Below are 20,173 nucleotides of genomic sequence, written 5' to 3' on the forward strand. Positions count from 1 at the left end.
CTGTAAAATGAAAAACTGCAATAGCAGAAGTATAAAGATGGAAATGAAGACAGTGATACGAGCAAAAATGCAAATAAAACCAGACAAAACTGCAATGAAATAAATTGGTGTTAACAGAGCTTTAAGGCAAATGAAAGAGTAAAAGGAAGTGAATTAGGCTCAAAATTTTAAAAGAAGCTTGACGATAAGAAGTGACTGATTCTGCACGCCTTATCTCCTCGGGTATCTATGAAGATTTTGATCTGAAAAACAGAATAGCACACTTTTGCACTCGAGTATGATGGCATGTTCTTGCAGACCTGCAAATCAAACCATGCTTTTTCTGTATGCCTAACAGACACCACCATCTAGTGGTGAATTGCAGCTTTGATAAACTTGGAGTTAGAGAGAGTTGGCTCTTGATTATTGTTTGATTTTAGCAAGCTTTACAGCTTCTTTGATTCATAAACTCACAGATACACATCATATTTTCATGTTTATATCCTTTTTTAATCCATTCTTGTTGCATCAGGCTGTTTTTGCACTAGGCAACTGTAGCTTCTCTCAGGCTGAGAAGATTCGACCCAGCAGGCTTTGAAGTTGTTTTATTTTGCTGTTAAATTATTTAGAGAAAAAACCAGGGCGGCTCTTTTTAAATTTTCAATGTGAGCATAAATACTGAGTAGAGAAGAAGCTCTGCACCTGCAGGAAAATTGTCAGTGAGGTCTGATTTTATCATCAAATGTGCATGATCTGTTAAAATTGTAGTGGATCCTTATTGCAGATGCATCAATATTAATCCTGTTCGTACTTTTACCTCAAATTGTTTCACCTGTAGGACTTGTCATCAGTGGTGTCTGGAACGATAAAATAAAAGTTCATGGGTGAAACTTGCATACATGTCTTCTAAATCCTCTTCATCTTCTCCTCCCTACAGCGCAGACATTCACCTTAGTGAGCAGCGACACGTGAGCGACACCGGCCTCGACGTCCATGCCGGCGCCCCCGTAAAAGCCCAAATGTAGCCAGCCTGCACCGAGCATGCTCCATGGCTTCTTGCGTTTACAACAGAACTACTTTGATACTACTGTTAACATGCCCACAAGGAGACTGAGACCGAGAGGATGACCAGCCTGAGAGCGGACTGATCACTGAGATGTCGCCATCACACCCTGACGAAGAGAGAGAGAGGCTGACGTACTGCACCTTTAGCTCCTGTTAGATCTGTCCATTCTGTATGAAACTAAACAATTCTATGGAGTCCTGTTGGTCACAAAACATTTCTGCATGTAGAAGCTGCATTGTGAAATGGTTTTGTTGTGAAATGTGTCTCTTTTGGCTAAAATACAAAACAGATAAAATTAATTAACTTTTTCACTGTTATGTAAAAGACGCTCCTACATTCAGGCACATGGTTATTTTAGGAGTTTGTATCAATACAGTATGGCTGCAGACTGTTTATTTCTAAAGGCTACTCTCGTCATAGCAAGCTTAGCTCACATAGCGCTGTTAGCTGCGTAAGCTGCGCAGATAACAAAGCTTGGTAGCTAATGGACCTTAAGCTGAGCTAACAAGGCAGCTACATTAGCTACATAGGTACATTAGCTGCAAAGCTAGGAATCTTTAGCTATGTTTGCTTTAGCTCACATTACTGAAGCTCTAGTCACAAAAGCTAACTTAGCTATAGATAACAGAGGCATAACATAGCTATGTAGCCAGCGTAGCTAAAGCTAAACTCACAAAGCAGTTATGTAAGCTGTGTAGGTACATTATCTGTGTAGCTAAGCTAGCTTTAGCTATATTTGCTAAAGCTCATGTTGCTAAAGCTAACTTAACTATAGATAAAAGAGCGAATGTAGCTAATTTATTTTAAGCTAAGCTCACAAAGCAGCTACTGTATGTAAGCTGAGTAGGTAAGATATCTACATAGTTACATTAGCTTTGGCAGTATTTGCTAAGCTCAAGCTGCTAAAGCTTATTTAGCCACATTGGCTTAACCGTAATCATAGCTAGCGTAGCTATGCTAGCCATCGCAAAAGCTATCAAAGCTGAAACAAGCCACCCTTCATGTTAATACTTCTAAAACTTTTTTGAATAATTTAATCTCAGATTAGAACTGTGACACTTTCTCTGCTTTACTTGTTAAATGTTAGCTTGTAACCTTGTTATGCGGTTATTTCATGAATGCAACTGCCAGACTTTGTTCTCGAATACAGCTGAATTTAAAAATAATCTAAAACTGGAAATATGTTGTACTATTTCAGAGAGATAAGGCACCTTTGATGGTCCGTGAGAGTGGCCGTCAGAAATGTACGGTCTGCAGCCAGACCCGTCTCGTTTTATTGGTCGTGATGAGCATTTATACAGATTTCAACTAGAGAATCTATTTTAAGATTTTGTAGTCAAGCAGAGTTTAAAATCAAACTTAAGGCTCGAGTTAGAGATGAGCGTTGGCTCAGTTAGCTAACATCTGGAATTTTACAATCTTTATCTTAGCTTTGATGCCCATTAATAATAGAATTATATAAAAATTGATTAATTGATTTATATAATATGATTAATAATAAACAAAACATTATTTTATGAGAACTGTTGAAGCCTAATAGGTGTCCTAACAGCACATGAGTGTTTGCATTTGTGAAATATCTACGTCTCTGCTCTGTGAAGTTCAGTATTCCTTCGTTAATGGTATGAACGCTCGTGCTTTTATTTTGAAGGTGGAGAAATGGCAGTTGGTGCTTTGTATTGACGAGCCTTTGTTTTTAAGGAGCTGTGTAGTTTTGCCTACACAGTGACACAGGACAAAGCTTAATATTTCAGTCATGAATATGAATTTTAACAGTGCACAACTATCTCCACTTTGCAGAGCTAATAAACTGTGTGAATGAGAGAAAAGAAGGAAGATCAAGAAAACCCTCCTGCGTGATACTCCCATATTCTCATCTCTGAGCCAACAAAAAAGGAAATTCAAAGGAGTCAGGGTTAAATTGATTATGTTTGCATCACTTATGGGCATCACTTTATTAGTACACTCCAATAGAGAACTTGAACAATTACAACTTTCTTCTAATATTATGACCGGGTTATTCTTGAAATTTTCTTACTCTGTTCTTTAAATATTAAGATCAGTTTAGCAAGAAAATTGTCTAATTTTAACCAAATTTTAAAGTATGGGAAACCACAGATATTAGGACAGTTTCAAATATTTTTTCAGCCTTAAATCCTCAAACAACACTTTACGGTTCAGCCAGATTTTGAGACCGCACACCTGCTTAATCGGAATCTTTGGAAGGGTGAATGCTGGCCTAAAATTAAGCTCAAAGTTGTCCAGTATGTCATTGGCCTCATTCTTGATATGTTTTGATATCAATTTTAAAAATCGTACAATTTTATACTTGAAATAAACCAACTCTATCCTTAAAATGTCCCAACTTAATAACTGAAATAATCCGCCTTTATTCTCGATTAATACAGATTTTATTAATATGGATTTTATTACTTTATTTTGAAATAATAATATAAATGTATCCCTGAAATATAAGGAGCTTATCCTTGAAATATAATGTCTTTGTTCTTGAAGTATAATAATGACTTCATCCTTGAAAGTGTATGGCTTTATACTGGATAAAGAACATCTGTCCTTGGTTTAATAAGACTTAATATTTAAAAAGATATTTTATTTTTGAAATCTGATGACTTTAAAAAAAAAGCTCAATTTTCTTTATCCTTGTAACACTATGACTTTATTCTCTAAAAGTTATGGAAATTTGCTTAAAATATTATGACTCTATCCTTGAAATATTAGGACTTTATTCTTAAAATAATAACTTTATACTTAAAATATGATTAATGTATTCTGGAAATATCATATCAACTTTATTCTTGAATTTTTATGACTCTATTATTGAAACACTATGCATTTATTTTTGAAGTATTCTGAAGAATTAATTCTTTAAATATTACATCTATACCCATCAGTTAAATATTACATTGACTTTATCCTTAACATATATTGAGGCTCTGTTCTAAAATATAAAAACTTCTTTATTTCTGCAACATTACAACTCTATTTTTTTAAAATAATGACAATATTAATCTTGAGATATTACAATGATGACATTCTTGAAAATAATATGGCTCTATTTGAAAAATGTTGACTTTATTTTAAAAAATTAAATCCAAATTTTCTCCCATGTTTATCCTTGCAACACTATGACTTTATTCTTTAAATATTTGGACTTTATACCCAAAATAAGACTTTCTTCTGCTTTTCTCCTGTTAACACTGGCTTAATTTTTGTAATTTTGCAGCTTTATTTCCAAAATCTCAGGCTTGTTTTTTTTTTAAAAGGCCTTCATGCACTTATACTTGCTTTTAGTTGTTGCCGTTGCAGTTTTAAATTGTTTAATTCTTAAATCTGAAGGACACTGAAAGTTTCTCCTCATGGACTTGGTTAGAGTTAAAGTTTTATATCAATCTTATTTAGAAACAAACCATTTCACAATGCTGCTGTTGTTTCGTGGATGATGGAGCTCCATAGAAATGTGTTTCTGAAAACATACACGCTCACATTAATATACAGAACTTTTTATAAGTATTAAATCATCTTATTCTTAGAGTATTCTTCTGAGGTGGAAGAGGGATATTAGCTGTGACCGGGCTGCTGGAGGCGAGTGTACAGCTGTATATAGGAGTGATGGGCTAAGCACCAAATCTCGACACACATGCAGTGCTTTACTTTAACCCCAAAGTGACCGCCAATGCTCTTGGTTGTTTTTGAACGTGCTCTGAGTTTGATTGGTTTGAGAGCGGAGGCTCCCTTATCGCTCTGTTTCCTCTTCTTTTTGCACCTGCCACATTACAGATGATCCTTCATGGATTTATAAATATATAAAAAGTATATATATGAACATAAAGCATATTTTTACTTCAACAAGGTGCCACTTCATGCTGCTGTTTTTCTCTTTGTTTTGGACAGACAGTATTCTGCAGAGGTTGTGAGTATTTATGTTGAGCAGACACTCGGTATGTGAATGTTTGTCTCTTTTTGTTTTTTTCTCTGTTTGGTTTACACGGCGTAGGAGATAGACGGGAAAAAAGCCGAGGACGTGACACGGATTAGACATTATTTTCTGTCCTATGTGGTGAAGAATCAGAGAATAGCACACGTACGAAGCAATAAGTCGGACTTTGGAGCTCCAGGACATAAAAAGAAATTTAAAAGAGATGTATAAACTGTAAAAAATAAAGAAAAAAAGTTAAGAGGAGAAAACATAATTTATGTACACACTGAAAAGAAGAGCGAATATTATAACTATAAGAGGTTATTATTAATATTATTAGGGTCAATATGCAAAAAGTTCATACCCCATCTGTTTTATATCATGTGAAATAAATGTTGATGTTCTTAAAAACAGGCTTGTTGCTGCTTTCTTTATTTGACATTGTCTGTTTGTGAAATTAGTTTCTGATTTTCAAATCTACAGCACTGATTTTTACTTTGTCTTTAATCGTGCTCAGTCCTGCTTGTTTTGTTTGGCTGAAAAAGGCAAAAGTCAGCACAAACCCCTATTTGACAGGAGGAACTTCCCACAAGGAACTATTGCGACTTTTTGAGGAGCTCTGTACTTTTCTACTACAGGAACTGGGGACTACATTTAGTTCTGAGGGAAAACAATGAAACTCCCTGCTCTGGGACGTGCAGGAATAATAGGGGCCAAGGCTTGCAGAGTTACATTTGATGCTAAGTGGAGGACTAGCAGCATTTTGTTTCACTCACAATGTTTAAAAGGCCTCAGCTGTAGGGTCACTGTTATTTTTTTATGTATTTTCCCCTCATATACAAATGAAGCGTAGCGTTAGTTCATGCAGGACACAGTAGTCATACATCCAGCCATTATCAGCTGATGGCCAGCTGATGGTTATTATCCCCTCTAGCTCCCACAAGCCAATCACATCTCTTTCTCTCAACACAGCAGTCCATTTAAAAATGACATACCTCTTTAATGCTGCTGCTGGCAAAGCTTAACCACCTCCACCCCAGCCTCCTCCTTTATAGCATAAAGCTAAAGTGGCGTTTTAGCAACTGTTGACTTCTGCTTTCCTCTGACGCCATTTTTAAAAGCTAAATGGACTAGCGTTTTTCAATATGTCAGAATACTCAAAGAAGTTTTTAAACCATAGGTCAAATGTACCAAATCACACCCAGGGTGTAAATTAAAAATTTTAATTGTGACTAATCTTAGAATTTCTATGGTTAATCACCCTTTTTGTTACAGTTGAAAATGCCACTGTTTTGCATTTAAAACTGTTGGTGTTTCATTCTGTATTTTTGTACTGTCCTAAACTAAGAGTAATTAAACTCCTGACCTATACAGACCTCCTTTCATGCTTTTATTTTGGAAGAAAATACAAAACTTAGATCAAGGATTATGATTAAAAATGTAACCAGAGAAAAAGAAACTTGTTCTGGATCTGACGGTAAGTAAAAGGGAACGGTAAAAGTTAAGTGTGTGATAACACAAGGCTCAGAGAGCTTTTGATTTCTTTCTGTTATTTTGTTTCACCCACCTTTTTTCCATAAGGACCGCTAGACTAACACTAGCTAAAAGCTGATCTTTGGTGATAAAAAAAAACTGACAAAAAGTTTCGTTTTCATTAAAGAGGCAAATGTTTTGTGCTGGACTGTTGGGCATTCAAAATTAATGATTTTAATCATTAAAAGTAAAGTATTTACAATGCATTAAGGAGAGTTTTAACAATTTAGCTGATTAAATCAGTTCAAAGAAAATAAATGTGTCTAAAAACTAAGGACTAAAATGCAAGGACTTTTTATTGACTAAAACTCGACTGAAATGTTTGAGATTTTGTTGACTAAAGCTAGACAAAATCTACAAAGGTTAAAAATGATTAAAATATACAACACCAAAGAACATGTAAGTCTGAAGACTAAAGTGAAAATAGTTGCCCAAATTGACATTAAACTGCATTATGCCCTCTTTGCATTCTTGCATTTGACCTTCAGGGCCGCCATATGCAACTCACTATTATTTTTCATGTTTGATTTACCTGCAGCTTTGTGCGCTGTAATAGTAAGTTGATTGATTTCCAAATAATGCTTTAAACAAGAACTCTTCCCCTGGGCCTAGGCTGGAGTTAATGGCAATGAAAAGAGTAATTCCAGTGTCGGAGGGATTTTCTTTTCATTTTTAATCGTTTTCCAAAAGACTACTCGTTCATGCGCAAATCGCTGTAGGTTCAAACAGATGCAGTCTGCATTTCAACAAATGTTTAACTGATTCATGATCGATGCTTCTTTTGTCCATCTTCCGCAGCAGCGCAGCAGGCCTTGGTCTCAATGCAACAAGTCGGTGAGTGATACGAGCACGTTCGTGGGGTCCTCACTCACTCAGAGGACCCACGGAGCTTTAATTTAAGATTTAAACTGCAGCAGAACAGCCACGAAGGCTCAAAATGACTCACAACTGCCACGGTACGAACAGGAAAATGCACCTTGCTGAGATAAAAACGTGCCTTTTCAGCACTTTTTGAGTTGGATCATTTTTCTGTTTGTTCGAACACGTGGAGCTGAGAGGCCACAAAGTCGGAGATCGTATATTTATAGCATGATGGATTCCTCGTTGTAAAACTTCAAACAACACTTCCTTGTGGCGCCGTATTTTACCAAGTCTTTCATCGATCCATTGTATGCCCATAATACGGCACATACTATCAAAGTTAAGGGCCCTGAACATAAACGGAAAGTAGACATATTACTGATCAAATACAAGAGTAAAGTCCAATCACTTAGCCTTGATAGATCACTCTTGACTGGCAAATTCAAGACTATGACAACAGATATTTTGGTCTTTAATGAAGAGAAAATTAGGGTTTATTCTGAAAAAATAATTTTACACTTTGTCTTATTCTCTTCTTGTGTTTCCTTTTATTTTTGGTTTATTTTTACTCGAACTCATACCTCGCTGTACTTGACTATAGAGTGACCCATCTTTTCAAATAGATGAGCTTTGCGCATGCAGACCTGTGACGTCATGCGAACCCCCTGCTGTGTTTTACGCTTGAAGCAGAGTGTGAGTGGAGGAAGAAGGGCAGCCTAGGGCAACTTTCAGAGCCGAACAACACGAAAATATCCTCTCTTCCTACTCGAAAATGCCTCAAATAACGAGCGAAGATGCCGAACGAGATTCTCAACCGACAGCCGACCAGAACGACCCCGGAGAAACGGCAGAAACCGGCGAGGAGGGACAGGCCGTTCCGCCGGACCCCAAACAACGGGAACCGGGCGACAACAACGAGAACACAGCAGGAATGGACGTGGACGGTGCTGCTACTGAGGACAACCCGTGTTCTGATCGCAAACAAAACGCTCTACCGAGCGAAAACACGGACAAAGATGAGGCTGAACCCGGTTGTGAACTCTCTGACCCAGGGAAAAGTCCCGTGCAGGGCAGTTTGGCGAGCAGCACCGATTATTCCGCACAAGAGGAGCTGAAACCAGAACAAAGAGGAGGGGAGAGCGTGTCCTCCTCACCGCCCGCAGACCGCACAAAGACCGCGGAGAGAGCCGAGCACGGCACCAAGAGGACGGCCAGCGTGGAGCTCACCTCGTCGGATGGAGAGCCGTTGAGCCGGATGGATTCAGAGGACAGGTTGGTTTGTTTGAAGAGAAAAGAGGCCTTACAGATGTTTCTTACAGAGGTCACAGCGTGATGTCTTCTGTTTTTATTGGTTTTATCGGGAAAAAACCTTCTAACTGGACTTTGTTTCCCACGAGACACGTTTCTGCCGAACTTAACCGAAGTTAGCCGAGCTATACATCAGACGTCCCACAACAAAGTTCCTTTAATGGTTCGATTAATGAAGCCTAATAAGTAAAGAAAAATCCCACGTGTAGGGATGGGAAATATATCGACTTTTCAGATTGAGTTGATATATTTCAACCCCGCTATAGGGTAAGACAAAAAACGTGCATCACAAAAAACAACACACATTTGTGTTGACAAGGGAAAAGGGCATATTGCTCAGCAAACTGTCTATCAGTCACTAACAGCAACATGCTTATAGAACTCAAAGTAATGTGTCCAAATGGCAAATTTTGATTTTATTGAAGGGGTATTTATACCATTAGTAAAAATTAGACCACATTGCAAGCTGCTCAACAACATAGCAACAAAACTGGAAGTCCTGTACACTAATTATTGGATATTTATTACTTTTAATCGTCCAAAAAATGCAGACAAACACCTGCATACTGTCTTAATTGCTGTTATACATTGGCAGCATTGGAAAAGTGGAAGGAAAACCTCATTCTTCCTTTCTTACATCCTCTTTTCCTCATGTTGCCGATGCTAATGTGCAATTTAGATAAGTATGGACTCAGGACCTTAATGAGAAAACACAATATAAAATTTTGAATATTTTCTATCACTCCTTTTTTTCATGAAAAATGCTGAAGTTAGGATATTTGATGGAACTAAACACATGATAGACAGCAGAGATGGGGCAAAACAAAAACAAGGATGCATGATATAATAACACAACAATACCCTGTATTTCTGCTGATGTTTACAGATGTTATTTCTTCTGTAAATATCAGCTGTATGTACATATGAGCTCATGGATTTTTAGACAGTACCAACAGCTCTTGAGACATTTATAAAGACATGACAACGCTGGGATATTTGGTGTCCCTCTGATAAAGGATTAAAAGTTGAAAAATCAATTTAAACAAACTTTTATAGAGATTGTAGACTTTAAATGCTTCACATCAGAAGTAAAGTGTGTTATAATTATCCTCAAATGGATAACAACTTGTTTTTTTCTTCAAACCTAAAAGTATGCTCTTCTAATTTTTAGCTTAATTTGCAGGGCAAAGCTGGTAAAAGGGAACTTCTAGATTGTGGTAAAACTACTTTTAGGCCACTTGAGTAAAAAAAGATTTTTAATTCAGTTAGGGAAGAAAGGTCAATGATGTAGACAGTTTTCTTGTGGAAATTAGTCCAAGTAAAAACAAGAGCCAGTCATGTAGATCACATGACCAGATTTTAAGACTTTTTCTTTCAATGAAAAGTTGATAGTTAAGGTTTATTATGGAAACAGGAAATTAACAATCCATTAAATAAAAAGTAAAAAGGCGTTTTAGTGTTAAAGCCAGGTTTTAAGGACAAAAACTGGTGTGATCCAAAATCTTCATTATGTGGTTAGACCAAGAAACAGTAGGAAAAATGGCCAAATTGGTGCATCACCAACAAGAGCACAAAATTGTTTAGAAAAACAAAACTTTTTTCATAGATCTAGCACCTAATTATGCTGTAAAAGTGCTCTAAATGATGTTATAAACTTTAAAATGTACACATTTTCTGCTGAAGGAGCATGCCCCCAGACCCCCTATAACGTTCTGAGTTCCCCCACCATATGTTGCTTTTTCATTAGGACTTGGCCGTCTCAAGCCAAACCAAGCCGTGCTAATTTACTTTTCCATCACAAGTTTGGCTGTGCCCAGGATGGTCCTGCTCTGGAGCAGGGCCCAGGTTGGCCAGTCCCACCTCTGAGTGCACAGCGCTGTAGTTAAAGCAGTTCACAGGGTGCGATGTGCCTAGAAGCAATCTGCTTCTGATACCCCCAATATGATACATTTTCAACTCAGTCCTAAAATGCATAATGCATTGCTTGTAAAATTTGTTTGCTTGAGCCAGCTAAAGTCACATTATACATGCACATGTGAGCAAGATCAGACTGGTACCACCACTGTCTCTATCTGAGCCAGGAAAAACCTGCACTGAGGCTTGAAATGGCATCATGGAGAAGGCAAATCATGGTTAAAACGAGGCTCATCATGGATCAATACATCTGGGTTTTCACTGTTCCCATGATAACATGCAGAATATGGGAGATTTGACTAAAGCTATGAAGAACACAACCAAAATTTACTCGTCATCATATCAAAACAGAGTCAGCCCACTAAAACGGCTCTTTGATCCTTTCCTTGGTTCCTAACCACCAGTGAAGAACTACAGTGTCACAGTCTAACCTTTCCGTGTCAGTTCTGAGAGATTTAAATCAAAAACTTCCACAGCAGAAAGAGTTGCTTTAAGTGATGAAATTTGGAAAAAAATTATGACATTTTCTCAGAATTTCCCCTTGAAATCAAGAAAAGATCCTTGTAAAGATAAGTTATTCACAAGGTAGGGGGTGGCAGCTGGTGGCCCGGGGACTACATGAAGAAGCCTTTCTAAATCAGTGTTACCCACAAGTCAGTATCTGATATAAAAGATTCTAATATGTGGAAAAAAAGGAAAATATGAAACATAAGTATTTCCAGAATATTTAATTACCGTGATGATTTTTAATTTTTTTCTGCTTAATTGGCCAGCACCTCCACTGTCCACAGAGAGCAGCAGAAATGATGTATGATCTGTTGTTTAAATAAGTGGGGAGATAGTGAGTTCTGCTATCAGGTAGAAGGGTTGTTAATGCAGAGAATGAATGCATGCACTAAAGTGGAGTCACTTCAGAATGTCCAAAATGGGTCGCAATAATGCAGCGTCTAAACTCGCCATCAAGCTTAATTTGGCTTCAGAACTTAAGTGTTCATGCTGTAAAAGGAGCTCTCTCTACACCCAATCCTTGTTTTTCTGCCCCTCGATCTGAGCTTGAATCATTCCTGGATTCATTAGAAAGCCAACCTTCCCCGCAAGGCTGCAGTGACAGATTGATAACGTGAATCACTGCGAGGTACCTCCTGAACCTCTGCCAGAACTCGTCTCGCCACACTCATGGCATCAATCAAATCAACAAGGTGAGAGATGACTAAATCCTGAACCATACACACCTACACAGCTGCTCACTAACACAGTATGAGTAACAGTTCCATGTTTGTGCTGATGCTGTCGACCACCAGAAGCTCCTCCGTTCTTCGTCCATGGTCTTTGGGGGCAGTGTTATGAAAAATAAAAATCAGTCTGACGTCAATAGAGATGTCAGCAGCAACGTGTTGACTATTTGTAGGGGACATCTTCAATCCAGTCTGACATCTCCTGTTTTGGAAATCCCACAGTTAACAAGAATATGAAGTGACGCTTCAGTGACATGAGTTTGAGATAGTTGAGTCATGAAAAGAAAGCTGCCACCTACTTAAAGCTTTTACTGTAAAAACTACAGAATGGGAGAAAACCCTTTGAGTAAAGGGGAAATAACGGATTTCCTTAAATACCTCATATTCTTGACTCCTGCAGGTTTTTTAAGCTTAACACCAAGGCTACAAATTTAATGGCGTTTTATCATCATTGCTGTATCAGCATTGCCGTAAACATGTAGAGAAGACTGATTTCATCCCAATAAATAAGAGATCTTCTGTGATTCTGGTATAAACTGAAACATTTTGATATTTGTAACGCTTCATGGCCTGCAGCAATTTTTGAATCAGAATGTGCAGTACTTCTTAAACCTGCTATGTGTCGAAATACTGGTTTAAAGCTGTTCTTTTTTCAACAGAGATGTTATGCAAGAATCATTTTCAGAACGGTTTACAAAAAATTTTACTCTGCTTGTTTGGAATAATTTTCTTATTAAAATGAGAGACATAAAAATAGTCATGCCCTTCAATACAACAGTTCAAATTTGCTATATAAGTCATCATAATCAAAATTAAAGCATTTTTAAGCACTGCCTATATGTCACGTCCCAGGCATTTTCATTTTCAGTAACTGAAAAGGTGTAGTCCTGTATAGGTCAGGGTCATATATTGGTTTTATCAATAGATTATATTTAAGGAAAATCTAGAATTTAAAACATGAAATTCTGGATTTTAGTTCCCCTTGGGCTTTTCGTATTTAAGTCAAACATCCAGATTCATTCACACATTCGTTGTGTGCCAGCTTGCAGAGCAGTTTAAACATGTTTGTGAGCAAACACTACTATAAGTTTCATAATTAAACCAATTAAATAATTAAGATTTAGCCTGCTGTAAGAGGGGAAAGGTGACGTTTTCTGACATAGTTGTTGTTGAATAGCTCTGCAGTTTTCTTTCTGTCTTCTGACCAGCTCTTGCTTGAAAAACCTGGCTGAGAGCACTTAAAGTTGATGCCATCCAGCTTCTGTTTCCTAGCCGCCCCGACCCAGCCTGTTCTTGTTAACATGCTGACCACATTTGACTCAAGTCAATGCTTTCTTTTGTTAAATTTAATGAAATTTCATTTTGGCTTGTTTTTTTAATTAGGAAAGACAATTAGTTGTCATCATAAATTGAGCCTATAACGTTAGTTCAGGAGGGCCACAGAGTCCAGCACTGCCATAATTGAGATCAGCTGATCTCACGCAAGCCCTCATCAGCTGTTGACCAGCTTGCCAGCAGCAATAGCTAATCACACTATTTGCTAACTGCTCTCATGCTGCCTTATTTAAACTGCCCCTGCTTGGCAACACTCTGCTGCTCTCTCTGCAAGATGCTCTTGCAACCCTCCTCCACCCCAGCTCCTCATTCTGCTTCTTACTTGATCAGTGTCATTCTGTCGCCACTCATGCCTGCTCTGCTCTTGGGGTTTTTGCTTCCTCTCTCCCTGCCGTATGCTTTCCTTATCATCGTAGGAAGAGCAGTAACGTGTGCTGTTCCTGCTTGATGCCTCCATGTAGGCTCATTGAAGGGCAGGGGGATCCCAGAACAACCACACCGCTAAACATTAATAACAGCATATGTGCTAATTAATAACTGCTAATAAAGAAGTATTTATAGCTGCAAATCATGAGTGTTTCATGACAAAGTGGTCCTGACTGAAATCTGGTTTTGTTTGAAAAAATCTGCAGATTTACTTGAAGTCTATATTACCCAGCCTTACTCTTGCACAGTGTCTAAATTGCATAAAAAAATTGGCAACACTTCAGCTCTGCTAGTCCCGCTGGTTTGGCAGCTGGGAGATTTCAGAGTGACTTTTGTTTAACACAAGGCAGAGCGGCAGCTGGAGGCTAATGTGTCGGTGTGTTTCTGTGAGCTCAGACAGTTAGTGTTTGTGTGTCTGAGGTGTCAGACCTGGTGTAAGCAGAGACCCCAGTGAGAGCCAGGGTGGGCAGTTATTAGAGCAGATGGTCACTCACAGACTCTCCACCTGCAGCACTGGGTAGATTTTAGTTGGTGTGGGTTTTACATGATTGCAGAATAATTTACTTCAATGTTCGCCAGCTAGAAGTTTTTCATTCACAATTCACATTTGAGTCATGCAGTCATACTGTATGGTTCAAATGTGAATTGCTCATATTAAGCCCACATAAACTCATCACATGTAGATGCCCTACAGCAAAGGGGTCAGGGTCAAGATTTCATGATATGAGCACTGATATCAATGTGTCAGTTTTCCAGTGTCTCTCAGCCCTAATGTTGAACTTTGTATGCTTTCCCATGCAGTATCAGCAGCACCCTTATGGACATGGAGAGCACGGCATCCAGCGGTCGCTCAACCCCTGCGATGCTGAACGGTCATGGCGGGGGTTCTGTAGCAGGGAGCGGGTCGGCGCCGGCGGGTGGAAAGTCTCTGAGCTACACGTGCTGCTGGGATCACTGCCAGCTTCTGTTCCCTAGCAGCCCCGACCTGGCTGAACACATCCGAGCCACACATGTGGACGGACAGAGAGGAGGGGTATGTGTCTCTACATCAGGGTTCTTTTAATGCCCAAAAGCTGCAAGGTGGAAAGTCCAATGGTGTTGAATTTCCTGCAGGTGATCTCCATCATAATACTGGTTAGAGAGCATTATCTGATCCAACCTCTATGTGTGACAGATGTGACTGTGATACCTGATCAGGTAGAAGCAAAGTTTAAGAGTAATTTGTTTGATTTAAGAGGTGGCCGGCTGCTTTGAATTGGCTCTAATAATGTCCACTGGACTAGAGGAACATCTACTATAAAATGTTTTTTTCACGGACAGATAGGACTGGATGATGTGGATGTAAAAATCTAACCTCAATATGTTCTGGCTGAATTGCAATACTCTATATCTGGGATTTTTTCTATAAAAAGTAACAAGTGGTTGTTACAGCATCATGATGATAAATTTTGGTTTGATTCTAGTAAAAATCAAATAAAATTGACACATATCTGAGACTATGACAAGTAAAAAGAAGTGCTAAAGACACAAGAATGGGCAATTTTGCATTTTAAGATATCTACCTTGCTGAAACTGTAGAGAGCACAGCATAGCTGTAGCTTCACAAAATCCACAATAAAATGCTAGCACAGTGTCCCTTTGTAAAAACTAAGTAACACCTTTGTAGCTAAGTGATGGCAGAGAGGATCACATCCCTCCATCATGCCTTCATGTCATCCATAGTGAATGCAAAACACCACAGTGGCGTAATATCACGGCTTTAAACAGCACTGTGAATTCATCTTAAAACAACAGGGGATGCATGTGATGCTTCTTCACCAGAATCACTAGTCGGTTAAACTAATTACTCATATTTTTTCTGTGTTGGCCCTGATGGTCTAATGTTTTGTCTACAGCAACTTGCAACACAGCGAACCACCACTTTCACTCCTGTAGCTATGATTAATGGCTACTACATTGATTATTTAATGCTTATTAACCAAACGAAAACAACAAATGACTAACGGCACCTCTAGATTCTCGTGGTAAGAGGGAAGTCTAACACTATTTGATATAGAGCATGGGTTTAATTTGTTCAGGGACCATGTCAGGTTATACTCATGTATATCCAAAGCACTGAGTAATGATATTCAGCACAGGAATGTGGACATTAACCTGCAAAGAGGACTGAAGGCCTGCTGAGCTAGTGCTGCATATGTTAGCCACACTCTTTCAACCAATCCAACTGCAGTCAGATCTCATCTTTAAAAAACACTTAACTTTGGATTTGTCAACTAAATACAATTATGATTTTTTTTTTAATTTATCGGAAATTACCTGTCTAGGAACATCACAGAAAACGTTGGCCTATGGGCAGTTTAATTTAAACCATCTAAATAGGAGGAAACATTTCTTCATCATTGTCTAATCCGAAGTGTTCATTACAGCGTAGTTAAACCATTTAAACCATTTCTGTGCTGGAAAATAAATCTCCCAAACTGTAGTTCTCTTTGGAGACTCAATACCATTGTCCTCCAGGATTTTTCTGTATCTTGCCACATTGATTTTACCCTCCACCTTTACAAGCCTTCCAGCTGCCTTGAAGCATCTCAACAGCATGATGCTGCCACCACTGTGCTTCACAGTGGGAATGGTGTGTTTGTGGTGATGTGCAGTCTTCGGTGTCCACTAAACAACTTGTCTGATGTAGTCTTGTCATTTTTGAACACACATAGCTGAATCACAAGGGAATCCAATGGAGGTTACTCTCAAATACTGAAAATTTAAACTTTGCAAAGTCATTTTTAAGGCAGAGTCTGATATCTAAAGGTGGGTTACAAATGTCTGCTTCACTGCAGCTGCTGTTAATTTAAAAGGACTAATTTGTCAGAGGTAGCAGGGTGGCAAACCCTGAAAATTTCTCTTTTCTACATCCAGCTGCTGTAATTTTATGCGTTTGTTTTTCACATAGGTGTTTGTGTGTCTGTGGAAAGGCTGTAAAGTGTACAACACACCATCCACCAGTCAGAGCTGGCTGCAGAGACACATGCTTACGCACAGCGGGGACAAGCCATTCAAGGTGAGAAACACCTGTGATTTTCTGTGTTCTTGCCTTTTTTATCCAATACTTATGTTATTATGAACATTTTTGATACTTTAATTCTTATCAGTAATGTGTTTTCAAACAACACAATGTCTGTTATCTATTAATTGATAGTATTGTAAAGTGGCAAAAGTTGCAAAATAGCAAAAATGTTGAACATAGACTTACACATTGGCTTGTATTGCTTTGTACATTAGATTTTTTGATCCACATAGTTAAACATGAAGGATTTATCTGTGATAATCCTCTGTATGTCCCCTCAGTGTGTGGTTGGGGGCTGCAACGCCACATTTGCCTCTCAGGGGGGGCTTGCCCGTCACGTTCCCACCCACTTCAGCTCCCAGGGTTCATCCAAATTGTCCAGTCAGGGCAAAATGAAGGAGGAGTCTCCGTCCAAGGCCGGCCTGAACAAGAGGAGGAAACTCAAGAACAAATACAAACGCTCCCTCCGTACGTCCCGCAGAATCCCCTTATGAACCTTTATACACATTTTGTTTGTGCTCTTATTTATCTGTCATGTCTGAATTTTCCAGCTCGACCTCATGACTTCTTTGACGCCCAGACGATGGACGCCATCCGCCACCGAGCAATCTGCCTGAACCTGGCAACGCACATCGAGAGCCTCGGCAACGGACACAGCGTGGTCTTCCACAGCACGGTGAGCACGAAAACAAGAACACACAAACATGAGGGGTGTTTTTTAGACCATGCATTAATGAGTTTGGTCATTTAGATACCATGCGAGTAAATGAAGACATCCCATACCACCTCTATATGCAGTCAAACCATGTATTGTGCAGTGCATCTACATAAAGCATTACAGATTACCACCTTGTATCAGAATGCCCAAATTGGATCTAAATCCTTTTTAATGTATTCTTCAAATGGGGTGTACCACACACATTACCCAAAGAAAGTAATTTGTTTGTGTGAGCAGCAGAGATTTATCTCTGTTCCTGTCTTCAGGTAATAGCGAGGAGGAAAGAGGACTCTGGGAAAGTGAAGGTCTTGTTACACTGGACGCCTGAGGACATGTAAGTCTGATATGATTCTGGAACATTTTAATAACACTTTTGTAAAGGAAATATAAATGCACTTCAGACAAAAAGAAAACTAAGAGCAAGTGTTAGCCTCTTTATTCACAGTGTAGATGTGAGTTTAGATATAATAAGTGTAAAATCTTGTTTTTTCCAGACTGCCGGACGTTTGGGTGAACGAGAGCGACAGACTGCAGCAGAAGACAAAGGTGGTTCATCTGTCCAAGCTGCCCACAGACACGGCTGTGCTCCTGGACCCCAACATCTACAGGTGTGTGAGTACAACGTGTTGCCATTGAGGCAGTCATCATCACTGCTGTGAAAGATTTCATCCTTTCAGGTTTTCATCTCAGCAAAGCGGCACCATCTGCTGACAGTAAAATACATTGCAGCCTTCTTTATGACATCTGAGGTTGCCAATATAATAGATGATTTTACACCCAGTGAGAATATGTGATATTCTAGTATTTTGAGATAGTGGATTTTTGCAAGCTATAAGCAGTATTCAGCAAAGATTAAAACAAAAATGATTTGAAATGATAATTTAATGAATAATATTCTGAGATGCTTTAGTACTTCCATTTCTGCCTAACCTTTGATGTTGGTTTAAACGAGATAAGAGGGTGACTGAATTTTGAAATTTTTCCTACAGGATGTTCTTTTAACCCCCGCCTGAAGATCATCATCGCTTCTTGTGAATCCATCGTCGCTGATGAGAATCGGCTCCATCGCTGCCTTCCTTTCCCCTTCTGTCTCCCAGAGGATGCTGGGAGCTTAGTGGCTCATTCATGGTGGCTCTCTGAGGCCCCAGCGTTGTCTCCTTTAGGTGCTGAGTATACTGAGGACGTGTTGCTCGTTTTAGGAAACACAACTAGACTGAAAACTAACGTACAGAGCTGTAGACAGTTAGACCCACGTAGAGAGAAGCTGTCTTTGTAAATACTGAGATTTGTAATATATTTTTATACTTTGATATTTTTTACTGGACTGTAGATAGATGTCCTTTTTTCAGCCAAACTTTTTAAAATAGATGTTTAAAAATGATGATATTGATCATGTGCATATAGCTGGCATTGCTCTGGTTTGATGTCATTAAAGTTTTTAAAATCAACTTTCTCTGCCTCCAGCTGAGTTTATTCACACCAGCATGGTTCATACAGGTTGTCAATGATTGTAGGTTATGTCTTAGGCCACCAGGGGGAGAGTTTTTGTTAGAGAAAGCAAAAGAAAGTGTCTCAAATGAAGCTTCAAGAAGGCCTTTCAAAATAAAAGTAACTTTAAACCTGCTTCAAATATTTATACTCCCATGACCGAAGAATTGGACCTGTTTGATAGAAAACCTAAGCCCTGTCTTTGAGTAGGCAGTATTTTCAATAGAAAAAGTATGTCTGCATATGAGGACAACAGGCTTATCTTACTGTACAATACAACATTTAATACATTTGAGTGTGGTGGGTTTCAGCCAGTTGTTGAGGGGCCATTCAGTCAGGGAGGCCAGGTTTGAACTAAATTTCCACTAAACGTTCTGGAGGTCTTTGAAAATCCCCTCTAAAATAACCAGAGATTTCCAAAGCATAGAAAAATCTCTAAAACGTTAACAATTTCTGTTGAATTCAGATTATCACTCAGTAATGAACTTGTTTTAATCGAGTGAAGAACAAGAACAATACTTACCGAAACATATACTTCAGAAAGAGTGAAATCACTGCTTTTAAAGACAGCTAGAAAAAAAAAACTATCAAAAAGCTCCACAATTATAGTAATGTGCATACATTTAATTATTTACTTTCCATCCCTGTATTTCAGTGGTTATGAATATTTCACACATAGATAGACCTTTTTTCTACTTGACTTTCATTTGTGTTGAGCCACGGCTACCCCAATACATATGAAAAGGTAGATGCCACCTGGGCTGCTGACTTTTATTGCAGAGAAAATATGCGCCATGTGCAAGAGGTGCATCTGTGCGACGTGGCATGGAGCCAATCAGTCTGTGGCACTGCTGGGTTATCTTTCTTTCTACATCTTTAATATATTCTTTGTACAGTATAAGGTTGTTATGAAGGCCGGGTTGCTCCAGTAGGAGCCATTGCTCGCCTATATTGTTGAGTCTGATGCCTCTCATCTCCAAAAGATGATATTTTACCAGAGATTCTCTATGAGGTTCAGGTCAGACCGGTTGGCTAGCCAATACCATGGTTAGCAAACCAGTTATTGTCGTTTTGGCTTTCCTGTTGTGGGCAGGTGCCAAGTTTTAAATGTGTTGTTTTCAGCTTCAGCAGTGCTTAGCACTGATGTACAATGATGATTACCCCGATGTAAAATTAATTCACGTGAATGGAGAGGAACTGAAAAATTATATTAGGGTTGAATTTCGATATTAAAAATTTTGTTTTTTGTTTTTTTTTGTTTTTTTATTGGATCAACTACCCTGGATCATAAATACACATCTGACGTTTG

General features: G+C 38.7%; 2 protein-coding genes across 10 annotated transcripts in view; both read left to right on the top strand.

The window, feature by feature from the left end:
- LOC121505164 (pleckstrin homology domain-containing family A member 5-like) overlaps positions 1-5,353 on the top strand; it is a 296,479-nt gene extending 291,126 nt beyond the window's left edge. For all 9 annotated transcript variants that reach the window (XM_041780235.1, XM_041780239.1, XM_041780237.1 and 6 more), the window contains one exon: positions 917-5,353. In XM_041780235.1, the coding sequence (XP_041636169.1) occupies positions 917-951 (35 nt within the window). In that variant the 3' untranslated portion in view covers positions 952-5,353. The remainder of the gene's footprint in view (positions 1-916) is intronic.
- Positions 5,354-8,025: 2,672 nt separating this feature from the next.
- aebp2 (AE binding protein 2) lies at positions 8,026-18,824 on the top strand. The gene is made up of 8 exons (XM_041780375.1): positions 8,026-8,648; positions 14,396-14,627; positions 16,545-16,652; positions 16,940-17,126; positions 17,210-17,334; positions 17,643-17,710; positions 17,871-17,984; positions 18,366-18,824. Exons 1-8 carry the CDS (start codon positions 8,149-8,151, stop codon positions 18,376-18,378), a joined length of 1,347 nt encoding a protein of 448 aa, XP_041636309.1. The 5' UTR covers positions 8,026-8,148; the 3' UTR covers positions 18,379-18,824.
- The last annotated feature ends 1,349 nt before the right edge of the window (positions 18,825-20,173 follow it).

This window comes from Cheilinus undulatus, linkage group 23 (genome assembly GCF_018320785.1).
Source record: "Cheilinus undulatus linkage group 23, ASM1832078v1, whole genome shotgun sequence".
In the NCBI taxonomy this organism is placed as follows: Eukaryota; Metazoa; Chordata; class Actinopteri; order Labriformes; family Labridae; genus Cheilinus; species Cheilinus undulatus.